The sequence below is a fragment of the Ictalurus punctatus genome, chromosome 24, assembly GCF_001660625.3.
Source record: "Ictalurus punctatus breed USDA103 chromosome 24, Coco_2.0, whole genome shotgun sequence".
NCBI lineage: Eukaryota > Metazoa > Chordata > Actinopteri > Siluriformes > Ictaluridae > Ictalurus > Ictalurus punctatus.
In genome coordinates, this window is record NC_030439.2 from 3968151 (window position 1) to 3986032 (window position 17882).

The 17882-nt window shown below is 38.8% G+C and overlaps 1 protein-coding gene across 2 annotated transcripts in view; it reads right to left on the reverse strand.

Annotated features, from left to right (window-relative positions):
• The window catches only part of csmd3b (CUB and Sushi multiple domains 3b), a 489673-nt gene that overhangs the window by 174417 nt on the left and 297374 nt on the right, over positions 1 to 17882 (reverse strand). For both annotated transcript variants that reach the window (XM_047150624.2, XM_047150623.2), the window contains exons 13-21: positions 14341 to 14523; positions 13136 to 13462; positions 11352 to 11546; positions 9604 to 9742; positions 9321 to 9508; positions 8639 to 8827; positions 5768 to 5884; positions 4052 to 4267; positions 3354 to 3542 (exon numbers count right to left, since the gene is read on the reverse strand). In XM_047150624.2, the coding sequence (XP_047006580.2) occupies positions 3354 to 3542; positions 4052 to 4267; positions 5768 to 5884; positions 8639 to 8827; positions 9321 to 9508; positions 9604 to 9742; positions 11352 to 11546; positions 13136 to 13462; positions 14341 to 14523 (1743 nt within the window). The remainder of the gene's footprint in view (positions 1 to 3353; positions 3543 to 4051; positions 4268 to 5767; positions 5885 to 8638; positions 8828 to 9320; positions 9509 to 9603; positions 9743 to 11351; positions 11547 to 13135; positions 13463 to 14340; positions 14524 to 17882) is intronic.

Consider the following 17882-nt stretch of genomic DNA (forward strand, 5'->3'; position numbering starts at 1 on the left):
AGCCTATATTTGACTTTTTTCGTTATGAGCAGTTGCTGCATTTAATGCATCATGCCTTCAGTGTTTTTCATAATAAAAAAACTAGGTTTCATGTATTTCCATTAGGGCAGTTTGAAAAATAATGCACTGTATAAACAGGCTACTATTTGCATTTTCATAATGTTTGCATATTCCAAGTAAATTAAAAAAATCACAATAGACTTCAATAAATTTAAATTAGTTATCTGTTCGGCATGGTGGCTCCAGGGTTGGGGTTCGATTCCTGCCTCTGCTCTGTGTGTGGAAGTTCTCCCCATGCTTCGGGGGTTTCCTCCTGGTACTCTGGTGTCCTCACCAGTCCAAAAAACATGCACTGCAGTCTGACGGGCATCTCCAAATTGTCCGTAGTGTGTGAATGGTGTGTGGGTGTGTGAGTGTGTGTGCAATTGTGCCCTGCAATAGGTTGGCACCCCATCCAGAGTGTCCCCTGAACCGCTTTTAAATATATCAATTCTTCCTTTAGCACTGGCTATGTACCTAAATCACTTAAATTAGCAGTTATTAAACCCCTGATTAAAAAACCTGACCTTGACCCCTCTCAACTGTCCAGCTATAGACCAATATCAAATCTCCCCTTCATCTCAAAGATATTAGAAAAGTTTGTAGCACAGGAGCTATGCTCGTACTTGCATAGGAACAACATTCATGAAATGTATCAGTCAGGATTTAGACCTCATCAAAGCACAGAGACAGCGTTAGTTAAAGTAGTAAACAACCTACTACTGACCTCTGATCAGGGTTGTGTGTCGCTGCTTGTGTTACTTGACCTTAGTGCAGCTTTTGATACTATAGATCATACTATTCTCCTTGATAGATTAGAAAATGTTGTTGGCATTAACGGAACGGTCCTCTCTTGGCTCAGGTCTTATTTGACCGATCGTTATCAGTTCGTAGATGTAAATGGAGACTTCTCCACACATTCCGAGGTTAAATTTGGTGTTCCACAAGGTTCTGTTTTAGGCCCACTGCTTTATACTTTATATATGATACCTCTAGGTCAAATTATTCATAAACATGGAATTAGCTTCCACTGTTATGCTGATGATACACAGTTGTATGTTTCAGCAAAGCCAGACAACAGACAGCAGCTTAATATTGTTGAGGATTGTGCAAAGGACATTAGACGTTGGATGCTAACTAACTTCCTTTTACTTAATTCTGATAGGACAGAAGCACTTATACTAGGACCACGTGTAGCTAGAAGTAATCTTTCTGATCTCACTGTAACTCTGGATGTACATTCTGTTTCATCATGTGCAGCAGTAAAAGACCTTGGTGTAATTATTGACTCCAGTCTATCATTCGATGCTCATGTAGATAATATTACTAGGATAGCCTTCTTTCATCTCAGAAATATTTCTAAGATAAGAAACATATTGTCACTACATGATGCAGAAATATTAGTTCATGCTTTCGTCACCTCTAGACTACATTATTGTAATGCCATAATGTCTGGATGTTCCAGTAGGAGCATAAACAAACTCCAGTTAGTCCAGAATGCAGCTGCTAGAGTCCTAACTAGAACAAGAAGATACGACCACATCACCCCGATCTTATCGACACTGCATTGGCTCCCAGTGAAATCTCGCATTGATTATGAAATACTATTATTACCCTATAAAGCATTAAACGGTCTCGCACCACAGTATCTAAGCGACCTTTTTCTATTTCTATGATCCGCCACGCCTACTTAGATCAAAAGATGGAGGCTATTTGACGGTACCTCGAATAGCGAAGATTACAGCAGGGGGAAGAGCTTTCTCTTATAGAACCCCACAGTTATGGAACAGCCTTCCAATTAGTGTTCGGGACTCAGACACAGTCTCAGTGTTTAAGTCTAATCTTAAAACGTATTTGTTTACTCAAGCCTACCATGACTAGACTTTCTGTTACACTAAGCACAGTCCTAACAATCTCTTCTCTCCCTCTCTCCTTCTGTCGAACCACACACAATTTTATGGAGATACTACAGATCCTGATCCTTACTGCTCTCCGGACATGCCTGATCCGTTTTGGATGCCCTTCCTCTGGATGGAGCTCTCATCTACTCCAATTCCAGATGGACACACTCACAGTGGTTGCTGGGACTACGGCTGCTTCTAAGGCCAAACAGACTTCATATAAAACCATAATGAACTTTTTCACAATAACTGTTGTTACCCAGATGAGGACGGGTTCCCTTCTGAGTTTGGTTCCTCTCAAGGTTTCTTCCTCTTAAAATCTTAGGGAGTTTTTCGTCACCACCGTCGCCACCAGCTCGCTCAATTGGGATAAATTCACACTTTTAATATCTGTATACCGTGTTTTATGTTTCTGTAAAGCTGCTTTGAGACAATGTCTATTGTAAAAAGCGCAATACAAATAAAATTAAATTGAATTGGTGTGTGTGTGTGTGTGTGTGTGTGTGTGTGTGTGTGTGTGTGTGTGTGTGTGTGTGCATGTAATCTATCTGTATTTCAGGAAATATGCACTATAATCTGGTATGGTTGGTTATATATGTGAAAGGTTACATTGATTAACATTAACTACTACAAACTATTTCTCTCAAACAGACTTTCCAGCTGCAATGAAAAGGGGCTCAAATGGACTTAAATCTGCTCATGGAGATTTAGCTTCTGGTATTTAGCAGCCTACTTTCAACACAGATGCAAAAGTCTACGGTTTAGTGCTAGCATTCACTGAAAACTTCATTTCTGCTTTTTCAGCTAAAATTGGAATCAGACCAAAAGTGAATAAAATGAAATTCACTCAGTGGAAAAGCCAATTCATTGAAAAGGAAAGGACACAGCAGAAAAAACATGTATTTGCTAGAAGTAGTGGCTACTTTCACTTCTGTGCTTAAGTGTGCTGTGCTGAAGCTTTGCAAAGCATATAGAAAAAAACAAAACGGCAAAAAAAGAAAGAAAAAGTCAGTAGGAATTGGAGCAGCTGCTAATTAGCGATCACACTGGACTAAACCAAACATGAAGTCAAGGGCAACTATTTACTGCTGCAGTGCTATTTTTGTCAACTGTCACGTGTCGAAAAAGAGTAAAAAAAATATGTGGATTTAACTGAGTTACATAAAGATTAACCAAACATTTTATTCAGCTGGAAAAATGTTAATATTCAAATGCTTACCAAATCTTTTAAATAATTAAGAATCTAATATAATTCATTATTTTGTCTATCCCAACATACTGTATGATATGATTTAGGTCATATTGTCATTCTTTCTAGGATTCTGTAATACATGATAAGTCCATGTGGTTCAGTCTGCTCATACACAGAAAATATTGAGGAAAGGAAATAAATGAAAGCAGTTGACAACGTACCCACACACCTTGGCAGAGGTGCGCTCCACATGCGCCGGCCCCCTCCAAGGCAAATGATCTCTGGCGCCCCCTCCAAACGATAGCCCATGTTGCAAGAGAAAGTAAGTGTATCCCCAATATCAAAACTGTAACCATTACGGCGGCCAAACTGTGGCACTCCTGGATCCTCACACGGCTCAAGATTGTACTCTGAGTAACACAGGCATTAGGTGATTAACATAAATAATATATTTATAATCTATATAAAGGTTGTTTTTTATTACGCATTCCATGGCACTATGTACTAGCAGTAATCCATTGTAGGTACTACACAGTTTTTACGATTAATGCCTACAGTACAATGTTTCTCCTGTCAACTGGGAGAGTTAGAAATGTACATTTGCATAAATTGCCATTAACAGTTAATGCAGGTGAATCCATAGAGGATCTGTAAGCTACAGTGAATATGAACATGGCACAAAAGCTCTGGTTTTGAACATAAAAATAATGCCCTTTGACTATTAAGCATATAGCAGTCCATTAATTATAATGATAGACCCAAGTGAAGTGACCTGTACCCAGAAGCATATTAGGAGTTACGCACCAATAACAACTTCATAAAGTTTTATTCAAGTCTGCAAGGACAGAGCAATGTTGTGTGAAAAATGCTAAATAGTCAAGTCAACTCAGCCTTAGTGATTGTGTCAGACAGGGCAGACCTGAGAATGTGATGTTGAAGCCCTCGTAGGAGATGGAGAAATCAGAGATGAAACGCAGCTGGGCCTTGAAATTGCCGTAAAGGCCTGCGTTGATAGGCGAAGGAAGCTCAGAACCTGTGAGGCGAGCGAGAGGTTGCACAAAACTCCCGTTCTCTGTGATGAGCAGATAGTCGTGGTGGTCCTCCAGATGGAAGGTGTTAAAGTTAAACTGAACTCCTGTTGGGAAAAAACAAACCAACAAGGATATCAACTACCCAATAGTTATCCAAGAAACCAGTAATATCCGAGTAGATTTATCAGATAAACCTTTTCAACCTGCACAAAAAGGCTTCGGGTGCCAAAGGAACATCTTTATCTTTATGTTGAAGGTGAGACCCTTCTAAACAGCCCCAAGGTTATTCTTTTTTGTAAGAGTGTAAGACGGAAGGAGGAGCATTTCAATTCTGCACGATTCTTCTGTGAAACATAATGACCTTCCATACTGAATACTTTATCAGCTCTGGGAAATTAAAATTCAGATAAACTTTCATTATTCAGAACTCAAAGCTTGTGCAATGATATTTTATAGAGCAGGGCATAGAGCAGAACCTAATTCTGCATTCCCTGCAGTTCGTCCTCAGGAAGACTTTAGCAGCACCGCTTAATAGATCTCAGGAGCTTGTTCTCCATTCGTTTGCCAACTCATACATGTATGTCCACAGCATTGGACTAATCAAAAAGCATGTTCACAATCCAGTACAGTGAGTTAATGTGGGCTACCTGGAGGCAAACACACCTTGAAATGTGCTACAGGGAGCTTGGGAAAAATCATTTGTTCTTTAGTGTCTATATACAATGGACTTGTGGGAGGTGTTTGTGAATGCATTAGCAATTTTATATTTGCAGGGAGTCAAAGATCCAGTATGTAAATAATGCCATTTTAAGTTTACAGTTGAAAGGCTAAAATGGTTATGAGCAGTGAATGGTTTTATGAGGAAAAGAAAATAACTGAGTTATTAAAATGGAAAAAAGGTTATTCAATGCAAGTCTTCATGAATTTTATATCTTCTTTGGATTTACTGAAATTGAATTATTTTGATTTCATAGATTCTGATTAGAGATGCATCAGTACTGATAGTGGTATCAGGTGCTGATCCGATACCATGCTTATTGACTTATTGACTTATAAAAAGGCTCCAAAAACAGCATCTGTGTTCCTTAAAAATGAGTGCAAGATACTGTGAATTGCCCACACACACAAAAGTATTCTTGAATGTTGAGCAGAGAAACTGTCGCATGTGAGATCACTTCAGCTCTGCGAGTACTGAGAACTATTCACAGAAAAGCACATTTCCTTTCCTCTTGTTCACCAGGATCTACACTTTTCTCGAGAGTCAGGGTGAAATTCATGGCACACTGCTCTCATTTTTAATGACCATGCTTTAATGACCATTGCTGATACTGCTCTGCATGCTCAGGTTGGCCATCCTCGGGCTCCCTATTAAAGATACTGTTTAAACGCAGTTACATCTTAAACATCTTAGCGTTAATTACTAGCAGCACATAGCAGCAATCAACGCAAACAGAGCTAAATAAAATGCTCCATGACTCCACTGAGTTCCAAAAAAAACCATATTCTCATATATCCCCAATTCTGATACAAAAGTGTTGTCAAAAGCACAACATACTATAGTAATTAGTGGACTGAAGGATGTGTGTGTAGTGTGTGTGATTTACCTTTGCCATGGCTGACCTCTACAGTCCAGGTGCAGTTGAGAGAGCTTGGGTAAACCTCAGGGTAACCCGGAGACAAAATGGTACCACCTGGTCCTCTCACATCACCTCCACATAGTGCTGCATGACATAGCAGACACATAATCAGCAATTCCCACTTGTTCTTCTGAGTCCGGCACTGCACTACAATATGTAGCAATAGACACTGAAGACCTAATTGACCTGTCTGACGAACTATCCTCTTTGGATAATGGAGGTACAAGCAAAGAAAGTAAATGATGAATTAGCCAAGCAAAGACATTATTATGTAGCACTCTCAATTCCACTGGAGAGACTGAACCCTCTCTTGAGCACTTCCACTTATCTATCCAAGGCAATATCATCAGAGTATCAGTAATTAATGACAACTCTAACAGAGTCGTATTATGAAGAGAAATGTGGGCAACACTTTGACCTCTCTCTCTCATCTGGGCTATTTATTCCTTTCCCCTTTATTTGTAAATACAACATATTTCTCCATTCCACATCTTAAGTGTTTTATCCTGCTTTTGGAGAACCCTAAAAAGTAGACCACCAACAGGCTTTCCTTAATACCTTAAACTTGAAGGATCTGTTTGTGTGTACAGAATTACTTTCCCCAAATATTAGTTTTGTAGTTACTGAATAATATACAGTGAGGGAAAAAAGTATTTGATCCCCTGCTGATTTTGTACGTTTGCCCACTGACAAAGAAATGATCAGTCTATAATTTTAATGGTAGATTTATTTGAACAGTGAGAGACAGAATAACAACAAAAAAATCCAGAAAAACGCATGTCAAAAATGTTATAAATTGATTTGCATTTTAATGAGGGAAATATGTATTTGACCCCTCTGCAAAACATGACTTAGTACTTGGTTTAAAAACCCTTGTTGGCAATCACAGAGGTCAGACGTTTGTTGTGGTTGGCCACCAGGTTTGCACACATCTCAGGAGGGATTTTGTCCCACTCCTCTTTACAGATCTTCTCCAAATCATTAAGGTTTCGAGGCTGACGTTTGGCAACTCGAACCTTCAGCTCCCTCCACAGATTTTCTATGGGATTAAGGTCTGGAGACTGCCTAGGTCACTCCAGGACCTTAATGTGCTTCTTCTTGAGCCACTCCTTTGTTGCCTTGGCCGTGTGTTTTGGGTCATTGTCATGCTGGAATACCCATCCACGACCCATTTTCAATGCCCTGTCTGAGGGAAGGAGGTTTTCACCCAAGATTTTACGGTACATGGCCCCGTCCATCGTCCCTTTGATGCGGTCAAGTTGTCCTGTCCCCTTAGCAGAAAAAACCCCCAAAGCATAATGTTTCCACCTCCATGTCTGACGGTGAGGATGGTGTTCTTGGGGTCATAGGCAGCATTCCTCCTCCTCCAAACACGGCGAGTTGAGTTGATGCCAAAGAGCTCCATTTTGGTCTCATCTGACCTCAACACTTTCACCCATTTGTCCTCTGAATCATTCAGATGTTCATTGGCAAACTTCAGACGGGCATGTATATGTGCTTTCTTGAGTAGCGGACCTTGCGCGCGCTGCAGGATTTCAGTCCTTCATGGCGTAGTGTGTTACCAATTGTTTTCTTGGTGACTATGGTCCCAGCTGCCTTGAGATCATTGACAAGATCCTCCCGTGTAGTTCTGGGCTGATTCCTCACTGTTCTCATGATCACTGCAACTCCACGAGGTGAGATCTTGCATGGAGCCCCAGGCCGAGGGAGATTGACAGTTCTTTTGTGCTTCTTCCATTTGCGAATAATCGCACCAACTGTTGTCCCCTTCTCACCAAGCTGCTTGGCAATGGTCTTGTAGCCCATTCCAGACTTGTGTAGGTCTACAATCTTGTCCCTGACATCCTTGGAGAGCTCTTTGGTCTTGGCCATGGTGGAGAGTTTGGAATCTGATTGATTGATTGCTTCTGTGGACAGGTGTCTTTTATACAGGTAACAAACTGATATTAGGAGCACTTCCTTTAAGAGTGTGCTCCTAATCTCAGCTCGTTACCTGTATAAAAGACACCTGGGAGCAAGAAATCTTTCTGATTGAGAGGGGGTCAAATACTTTTTTCCCTCATTAAAATGCAAATTAATTTATAAAATTTTTGACATGCGTTTTTCTGGATTTTTTTGTTGTTATTCTGTGTCTCACTGTTCAAATACAACTACCATTAAAATTATAGACTGATCATTTCTTTGTCAGTGGGCAAACGTACAAAATCAGCAGGGGATCAAATACTTTTTTCCCTCACTGTAGATCAAGATGAATATCTAACAATAAGCTGAGACTAAATGAAATCTATATCAAAATCAGTGTCTCTACATTTTTAAAAATATTTTTATTTCACATTACACTGATAATATTCAGTACTATCTCCAAAACAAGCTTGTTTTTTAGTTTCACATCCTCCCCTGTAGGCTTAAACAGGTAAAAGAACATTTCTAAAGAAATCTCCTGAATGACTTAAACTGGTGAGCAAATCAGCTCCTATCAGGAGCAGCAGCCATCACGGTAAATAGCCTCTTCAATGACTGCCTAATGGCCTCCCATTGAATTGCATGGTCTTAATTTGGTCCCCTCAGAATAGCGAACATAACGTAATTGGAAAAAGAAAGGACAGGCTACCAAAAGAGCTTTGACATGTGTAACCTCTTTCATCAGGCTACAATTTACCTGAGGTGTCAATATGTGTGCAGGTACACTGCAATGTGACAAACACAGCCTGTTGCCTGTTGTAGTCAACGCCCTTTTTTTCTAGAACTGCTTTGTCACTGACCTCATTTGAAAAGATTAGGGAATCCACTTCTTTTTGCTTTTACTACTAAATTGATGGACCACAGCTGAATACCTACCATCACAAGTGGGTAGAGGGTGACTCCACCAGTGATTCTTCTCACAGACCAGGGGCTCCTCATGGCTCAGTCGGTAGCCAGAGTCACAGCCAAAAGAAACTGTGGATCCGATGGAGAAGTCCTGGCCATAGCGCAAACCGTTGACAGGAATCCCAGGATCCAGACAGGAGTAGGCATCCACTGTCACACCTACACATAGAGACCAAGAGATAATCAGACTCCTATCATTGCTATATGTCAAGCGGTGTATTTATGGATATTTAAACATAAAACCAACTTGGACTGTAAAGTCGGGAAGCACTCCAACATAGTATGGATAAAACTAAGTGAAGCATACTAGAAACTGTTCAGTGTTTTATAGCAAATACTCTGTGAATAATTTCTGCTTCCACTGCACTCTGGGATAAGGTGCGAATACAGTTTGATGTCTGAATTGTACACTTTCCCTCACAGTTACAAGTTGAAGAACCATAAAAGTGTTTAACTGTACAAGGTTAAGTCTAATAAAATTACATGCTTGTGAGTATTCCCAACCAATGACTTAACATTAATCAATACTCTTCATTCAGGTATACTAATTCTATTATATTACTTACGAGATCGTGAAAACCTCATTCAAGCAATGGGCAGAGTTTTAGCAACAAATCATTTAAAATCCATGTTAAACTGGCAGTGTTCTTACTCTCATAGAGGATCTTGAAACCGCTGTTTGAGCGGCTGTTGTCGGTGGTAAAGAGCATGTAGAGGTGGTTGCTGCTGCTGAACAGAAACTGAGGCACCTGTGTGCCATTAAATGAACTGATCAATGGAGACAGAAGATTAGACCCATCATGGATCTCCAAGAAATCACAGTTCAGCTCTGTCTGAAACCTGAGAAGTAAAATATCAGCATATGAAATTTGTAAAGCATTGAGTTTTGTGTTGGACACAAGTTTCAAAATCTTGGACAAGTGTGTATGGAGTACTTTTCGAATGTGATCTTGATAGAGCGCCCTGGTTCAGCCTCTATGACCCATTCACAGCTGAGAGAGTCTTTGTAATAGCCCGGCCAACCAGGAGACAAGATGACCCCACTCGGGGCAGAGAAGTGACCGCCACAAGGAGCTGTGGAAAGAGAAAAGGTACAATAATAAACAGCAAGCTTAGATGGGAGTATGAAAAATGTCTTGTTTTTTAGAGGCTAAGAAATTTGATTCAACAATTAATCATCTGTTAAACATTTCTTAGAAATGTATTTGTTGTTCAGTGAGTTTACTTGATTCAAAAGTGTACATCATTTCCAAAATGTAAGTAACTGAAAAGACATAATTGGGTTGATGTGATTTATTGTATTCATGTCATGGTCAGTAGCAAGTTGTCATGTCTGGGCTATTTGCTTTTTATTCATAGTTGCACAAGCAAGTTTAACAACCTACTCCTTTATTGATTTTGACAAAACCCACTGTGATGCTATAACTACAGCACAAAGTACTTTTTCTGAATCCCAGCACATGCTGTGCACATCGACCAAGTTTGGGTGATGGTAGAACAATTTTTACTGATGAATTTTGGTTTGTTTTGGCTTGGCTGATCTTCTTAGAATCAGGAAAATGCAGGTATGTGGAAACCCTAATGAAACAGATGAAATTAAATTCCAGTGCAAAGCTGCTATTTAACTCTCTGCTTAACACAACACACAGTCACTTCAATATTAAACATATCGAGAGGAAATAAAAAAGCTAGCCAGACTTAATATCATCTTCATGCAATGTAAGGACAGAACAACTCACACAGCCTAACATACTGTACCAAGGACTTTCTGTCAAAGACATAAGCACAATGTACATTCATCGTATATTCGTTCATTGTCCTAGGTCAAACTGTAGCTTGTTTGTTCAGGCCCCGTAGTGGTGTAGACCCCAGCATCTATAGTCTGACTATTGTGCAAAATTTGCTTTCGTATAAAGAACGTACCAATGATACCAACAAAAGTTGCATGTCATATTTCAAACTAACAAGTTAACTATCTGCATATGGAATTTGAGCTTTCTTTTTTTTATTATTATTTTTGTGGAGCACTTGATAAATGAAAAGATGTGACACCATGTGTAACGTGATATTTGGGACTTCACAATACATACAATTTTACCATCAAAAAATTGTGTTCCAACAAGGTAACAATAATAAATATCTTACAATTAGAAACAAAGGTTATATAATATTTTATATATTTTATAAAAAGAAATTTTAAGCCTAGTCAATTAGATTTCTGGGCAACTTAAGCATGCAATTGAGCACTTATGCTTACCTGGTGGGCTAGTTAATGAATTTATCAATTCATGGAAATGCTGTACACATTTGAGTCAAGTTAACTCAATGTAACTTTTCCAGCATTAGGGATATACAGAAAATGTATCAAAGGTTTATTCATATGCCTATTTTTCTCCTTGTGACTGATATTGCTTTGTGATCAAGAGAAATTGTAGATGAAGATTAAGCCATTGTATAAGCAGTAGTACCAAAACTTATTGCAGTCTTATCCACCTTGGGAATTGAAACGCAAAAATTGAAGTGTGGCCTGATCTGATTCTTACATTTTGGTCTGGTTTCTTACATGCCACAACCTCTCACTCTTTAGTCCATTCACACTCATATCCTCTGCATAGGTAAAAGGGGATACTGTAGTAATTGCCCTTCACAGCGGCTGCCTCTCGACTGCAGCCAGTAAAATTACCTTCACACTTTGGGATAGGTCCGCTCCACATCACCTTGCCGGTGCTCAGCTCACAGGTCACAGTCTCTGCTCCCTGTGTCTTAATGAAGCCATCTTCACAGATGATGGAAATCGAGCTGCCTAGCTGAAAACTGTCACCAAATCTCCGGGCATTTAAAGGAATTCCAGGATCCGGACACTCGTTATGGCCAAATGCTGTTTGGAGAGGAAAATAACAATGGCCAATAAGGTCCAATATACACTTTTCACAACACTTTAACACCATAATAAGACTGGCTGAACCACATCATAAAAATGTCATGGCAGATATAATGCACAGGCATGAGATGTTATGGACAGTGGTAATTACTCCATAATGTTTGATGTGATGCCATTTTCCCCGTAATGCGATCTAATTAGCACATGTTTATTTTATATTTCATAATAAAAGATTCTTTTTTCTTTTCATGGTAGGCTATAAATAATTCTACATAAATCTGTAGTGTTTTTTTTTCTTTTTTTTTAAGCAGTGTGTTAGTGAAGCCTGAATTCAAGCTTATCCCAAAGTGTTATTGATTTTGCCCAGTACTATGGTAACCTAGTTCTCACTGCTTGAATACTCAGTATGTCTCTTCTGCATGTGGAGTCATTAGGAAATAAGAAGGTAAAAAGATAATTATGAATGTCTCCACAAAAGTGGATCTTTTTTTAGTGACGTCTTCAGCACAAAGCAACAAGACTGAAGCTGCACCGAACATTAAATATTTTTTTTTTCCACTAAGAGCATTTCTTATTAATCTACTCAGAGCTATTGACCACATGTGATTCTTTTTTATCATTTCCATTTTAGAACTTTATGATACAGAAACTGGACCCTGAGGCAGATGGCTTGGAAGTCGAGCACTTAAACAGTGTGTCTGACTGACTGATGGATGTCTAGTGACAGGAAAAGCCTGAAAGAAGGACACCATGTTTGTCAGAACGAATACAGATTTAACAGTGCTCCATCACATTTCTGACAGCTCTTTACTGACAACACAGAGCAAAGTGTCAGTCCATTATGGAGGCCATGTCCTACACCATATCCTAATGAGAGCAGCCTTATATGCTTTGTGAATTTTTTTTTAAAACTTTGTCCTGATTTATGGAAGAAGGTTATGAAGAAATGTTTAGTTTTCACTCAATTTAATTTAAATAGGGAGATGCTCTGTAGACATGTCTAGATTTCACAGAATATGTGTTAGAGATGCAGCAAAACTTCATCAGAAAATGACTGAGTATAACACTTTCAGTTTTTGTCTGAAAGAAAAAAAAACAGTGAAAAAGTTACAGGAAAAGTGATCCTTTTTTTGCCCAAAGAACATAACGGCCAAAATACAAACTTTTTAAAAATTATTATTATTTTTAAAAATAGTTTTCTATTTTTTAAAATTCATTTTATTCAGTCAGCTATTTTTAGTGGAGTCCTATGGAAAAGACGGACTTGTCAATTAAAAAAAAAAAAAAGATTTAAAGTTTATTTTCACTTTGATGTAGTTTTCAACCAAGCATTATCAACTAAGCATTAAGCATTTGTCACTTTTATTGAATGGAAAAATGCACTGAATTTTTTATATATGTGCATTCCTGAAATATTGCTTCTAGATTACTTCAAGAACCCCTATAAGACTAGAAAATACCACCAATTACACTTAGATATCACAATATCATGCACTCCTGATTAACTACAAAAGTTTTTTTTTTTTTTAAACGTGCAAGATTGAAACCCACAGTCTGTTGTAAAACACAATGAATGAGATACACACTGCTGTAGGTGATGTTAAAGCCTCGGCCGGACATGGAGTGGTCGGCCTGGAACTCCAGACGGAGGATGTTGCTGTTGCTGGTGAGGTGGGAGGGAACCTCGGCCCCAGTGAAGCGGCCCAAGACAGCAGAGTCCAGCAGCTCACCGTCCTTCACTGTCAGGATGTCATAAGGAGCCTCCAGATCAAAGTCGTTGAAGGCCAAATGGATGCGGCTACCTGGCTCTGATAGAATCAGCCACACACAGTTAAGGTTGTTCCCATAGCCTTCTGGGTAATCAGGAGAAAGGACTGTGCCCATAGGAGCAGTAAAGTTGGAGAGACAGGGAACTGGAAGAACAGAACATAACAGAATAGAATAGATTAGAATAGTATAGAATAGAACAGAACAGAATAGACTAGAACAGAACAGAGCAGAATAGAACAGAATAGAATAGAACAGAATATAAGAGAACAGAATAGAATACAACAGAACAGAATAGAACAGAACAGAACAGAGCAGAGCAGAACAGAGCAGAATAGAACAGAATAGAACAGAACATAACAGAATAGAACAGTTAAAGTCTACACACACAGTCTGATCACATAGTCCCCACCCACTGAAATATGCGCAAGGACATTAGCAGAATGTTCTAAAGAAAAATCTTCAAGGAAAGGTGGCTTTTTCATTTTTTTATTTTTATGTGTGTGTGTGTGTGTGTGGTGGGGGGGGTGGGGGGGTTGTGTGTGTGTGACAAACATTGCAGCCTTATGCCTACATAGATCTAACCAACAAAGTAAAAGTAAGTGAGGACAAACAGCATGCATTCAAAAATGAATTTACTTACTTGGAAAATACCAAATAATTTCTTAAAAAAAAATCCAAGCATAAGCTGCAGGCAGTTTGGTTCCAGACTCTATGTGAAATATTAATGTCGCATATGCCATGGATGGGCTGTGGGCTATAAATAGGCCAGATCTGTTCACTATTCCAATTAGATATGGAAAGAAATTTAACCATTGGACTTTAGAACAACTAAAATCTACCAAAGCAAAGAGCTCTCAGTGTATACAGCTGTTGCTAAAATTAGACATTTATGTATTAAATAAGCCAATCAGCTCTATTTTACATCAGGTATCCCTTGTGAAGTCTAAAAAATTTTTGCCAGGTACTATAGCACTGTAATGGGGTGATATAGCTCGTCTTATTCTCTACAACTGTTACTCACAGATGCAGATTGGGACATTGGCAGACCACTGGTTGTTGTTCTGGCAGGAAATGGTCTTCTCTCCAATCAGCTCAAAGCCGAACTGACACTCAAAGCGCAGTACATCTCCATTAGAGAAACCATCTCCTTCCCTCATCCCGTAGAGAGGTGTGCCAGGGTCGCCACAACTCTCCTTGTCAATTTCTATAAAGGATGAATAAATCATCCACTTCAGTTCAATTCAATTGTATTTGTATAGCATTTCTAACTGTATTACATCACTTTTAAAGATATTGTCACAAGGCAGCCAATTAAATGCAATCGGACAGAAGGAAAGACAAACAAAGAAATCAGATACACAGCATTGTAGATTACTTAAGATGTACATTGTCAATGCATGATATGAAAAGACTGTATATGCATATATATATATATATATATATATATATATATATATATATATGCATGATATGAAAAGACTGTATATGCATATATATATATATATATATATATATATATATATATATATATATATATATATATATATATATATATATATATGTTTTATTGTTTATTTTTAAGGGTTTATATCCCAAATGGAAAAGCATACATAGGAAGGCTACAAAAAGATATCAAAGTGCTCACAATTTCCACTGTTCAAAATGTCATTATGAAATGGCAGTTACTGGGAATGGTGGAAGTCAAGGCAATATCTGGAAAACCACAACAAAACTTCCCGTATGCCGGCCAGGAAAACAAAGCAAAACTCAAATATTACACAACACAGGACTGGTGGTTCTACTGTACAGTGTTGCTTGCACAAACATGATCTGCATGGGTGAGTCATCAGAAGAAAACCTTACCAGCAACCTCATCTCAAAAGTCTGATGCAAAGCAGTATGCAGAACAACATTCAGATAAGCCAGAGGAGACAAGTGCTGTGCAATGAAAATAGAAAACTGTGGCCACAATCACCAAAGGTATGTGTGGAGAAAAAAGGAGCAGTATTTGATGAAAAGAATACCTTGACAACTGTTAAGCATGGGGGTAGATCTATTATGCTTTGGGTGTGTGGGGCAGCCACAACCAGTGGTGCTTGAAAGATTGTGAACCCTTTAGAATTTTCTATATAGCTGCTTAAATATGAAGTAAAACATCATATGTAATACTGGATCATTTTCCTCAATAATAAAATGACCAAGTATAATATTTTTGTCTAATTTGTTTAATTCGGTTCTTTTTTATCACTTTTAGGACTTGTGTGAAACTCTGATGATGTTTTAGGTGATATTTATGCAGAAATATAGAAAATTCTATCAACGTCTCAAGCACCACTGTAATTTAGGTAGGGATGCCTAAAATTTTGCATAAAACTGTACTCACTACCTAGTTACAGCTGACTCAATAAACTATGAAGGATGGAGAGAACTTGGCCACTAAGGAATCATTTAGACAAAGCCCACATTTGACGGACCGTCGGCAGGAGCCTGACCTCATCATCAACCTAATCTGATGGGTCCCCACCTTGCACAGAGCCCACTCACTGCATGCTGGGCTAATGGATAGGGCAATATGTCTTCCTGCAGACCCCCAGCTGTGAACCCCATTGTGTTCTTCATGCATAAATGACGAGGTGAGGAGGACGAAAGCATAATTCCAGTAAATTATATTTGGGGTAAAATTAAGGCTGGGGCTCATCGGAAGGAGATTTCTCTATAGAAGTCTTTGGCCAGTGTGTGATGAATGGCATTAATTTCCTGTGTGACACTCTTTATGAGTGCCACAATGCCGTGCTCACTGCTTCAGTCTGAAGACAGGGCTGAGGAAGGTTAAGTCATATTTACTGCTTTGTGCTCTACAACAGCAGCAACATGTAGAACAAATTGTCTGCAGGAAACCATAGTGTCAGATAATGCTATTTTTAAGTGAATGGTGGACATGGGATGAGTCGGTTGGGAATCCATAAGCTACAGAGCTACTCAACATGACGGACTTTCTATGCGTGGCTGCTTCAGGATTTCAGTAGGCCTAGCTGGATAAGTGTGTACATGCATTATGATCCAACAGGGATTATATATAGGAATATATACACACAGCCTGTAAAGGTTATGTTGTGGGGTGTCAGTTTTTATTGCTGTAATTAACATATAATTATACCATCCGTGAAATATACCTGGACTGTTGTTGGGCTCAGTAAATCTCCCTTCACATAAACATCAGGAAACAAGGTTTAATTTCATAACATTCTTTAAAATATAAACAGGAGATACACCTAGATCTTCAGCGTCATGGACGATGGCTCATTTCAATTATTTTTTCCTTCATGCATCTCTTATTCCAAAGTCAATTACTGTTGCTGATTTGTGCCCAAACATCTTTTCGCAAGCCAATCAAAGGTGAGCCTGTAGAAATAATGTTTACACAACCAAATGTGCTGGGCAATAACCCTTCATCTGTTCAACCACTTCATTTTAAATGAGCTTATAAACCAGGTCAATTTATGCAAAAGTTTCCGGAATAGCAGTTTGGAATAATAACAGAGATAAAGTATAAAGAAAATAATGTTAAAGTGCATATCCTTTAATAGCATTCTTTAATTAGACTTTTGATTACTGCTTCCTACAAAACACAGCTGGTAAGGAAGTATAAGACCACTCTGTGTGGATTAATGAACTGAAATCAAACTATACATACCAATGATTGGTATAGGGCCTGCCTGCATTCTAATCATTGTTAATTAGCCCAGAACATTCAAGGTCCCCCTTGTGGGACCTTCCATTGAAATAGTTATTAATGTACAGTAGCTAATTAATGCTATACCTAAATCTAACCATAACCTTAACCTCATAGTTATAGTTTGTTTTAAAAAAAAACAAAAACAAAAAAAACATGTTTACTCATGGGGACCAAATAATTGTCCCCATACGTCAAAACTGTCATTCACACACACACACACACACACACACACACACACACACACACTGTGCACATCTGTCTATAGGCACCCTACTTTTATTTATTTATTTATTTTTTCCCTTTCAAAGGGAACTTTGACGCTGCGTTTAGCATAACACTATGGGGAGCGCCTCTCGTGCGTGACTGGCATCTGAAGCTTGTGTAAAATCATGCCTATTTATAGGCCTGCCATGATCAGGTGACATAACAATTAAGCACGTCGCGTGATATAAATATGGCACCTGTGAACCGCAACATCAGCCTTTATTATCTTCAGCGAAAGACTGCATGTCATTAGTTTGTGTAAAGAAACAAAAAGACGCTTCATTTCCTTGCTATCTTTTCTCAAAATCTCATAATTTTTCTATCCCTTTAAAAAAAAAGAGAAGAAAAAAAAAATGAGAGAGAGAGAGAAAAATATGAGTGAGAATATGAGAAGTCAGGGAGTGTGTTACAGCTTGCTCCTGTTTCATCATGGGGAATAGTGCATACTTTCTGGGTGAAGTGTCTAGGGATGTAGCATGCGATGGCAGGCTCGAGAGGCTGTGCATGGTAATGCCTACATTAAGCAGATCCGCTCACGACTCGCGCTCTTCTCGGAAGCCGAA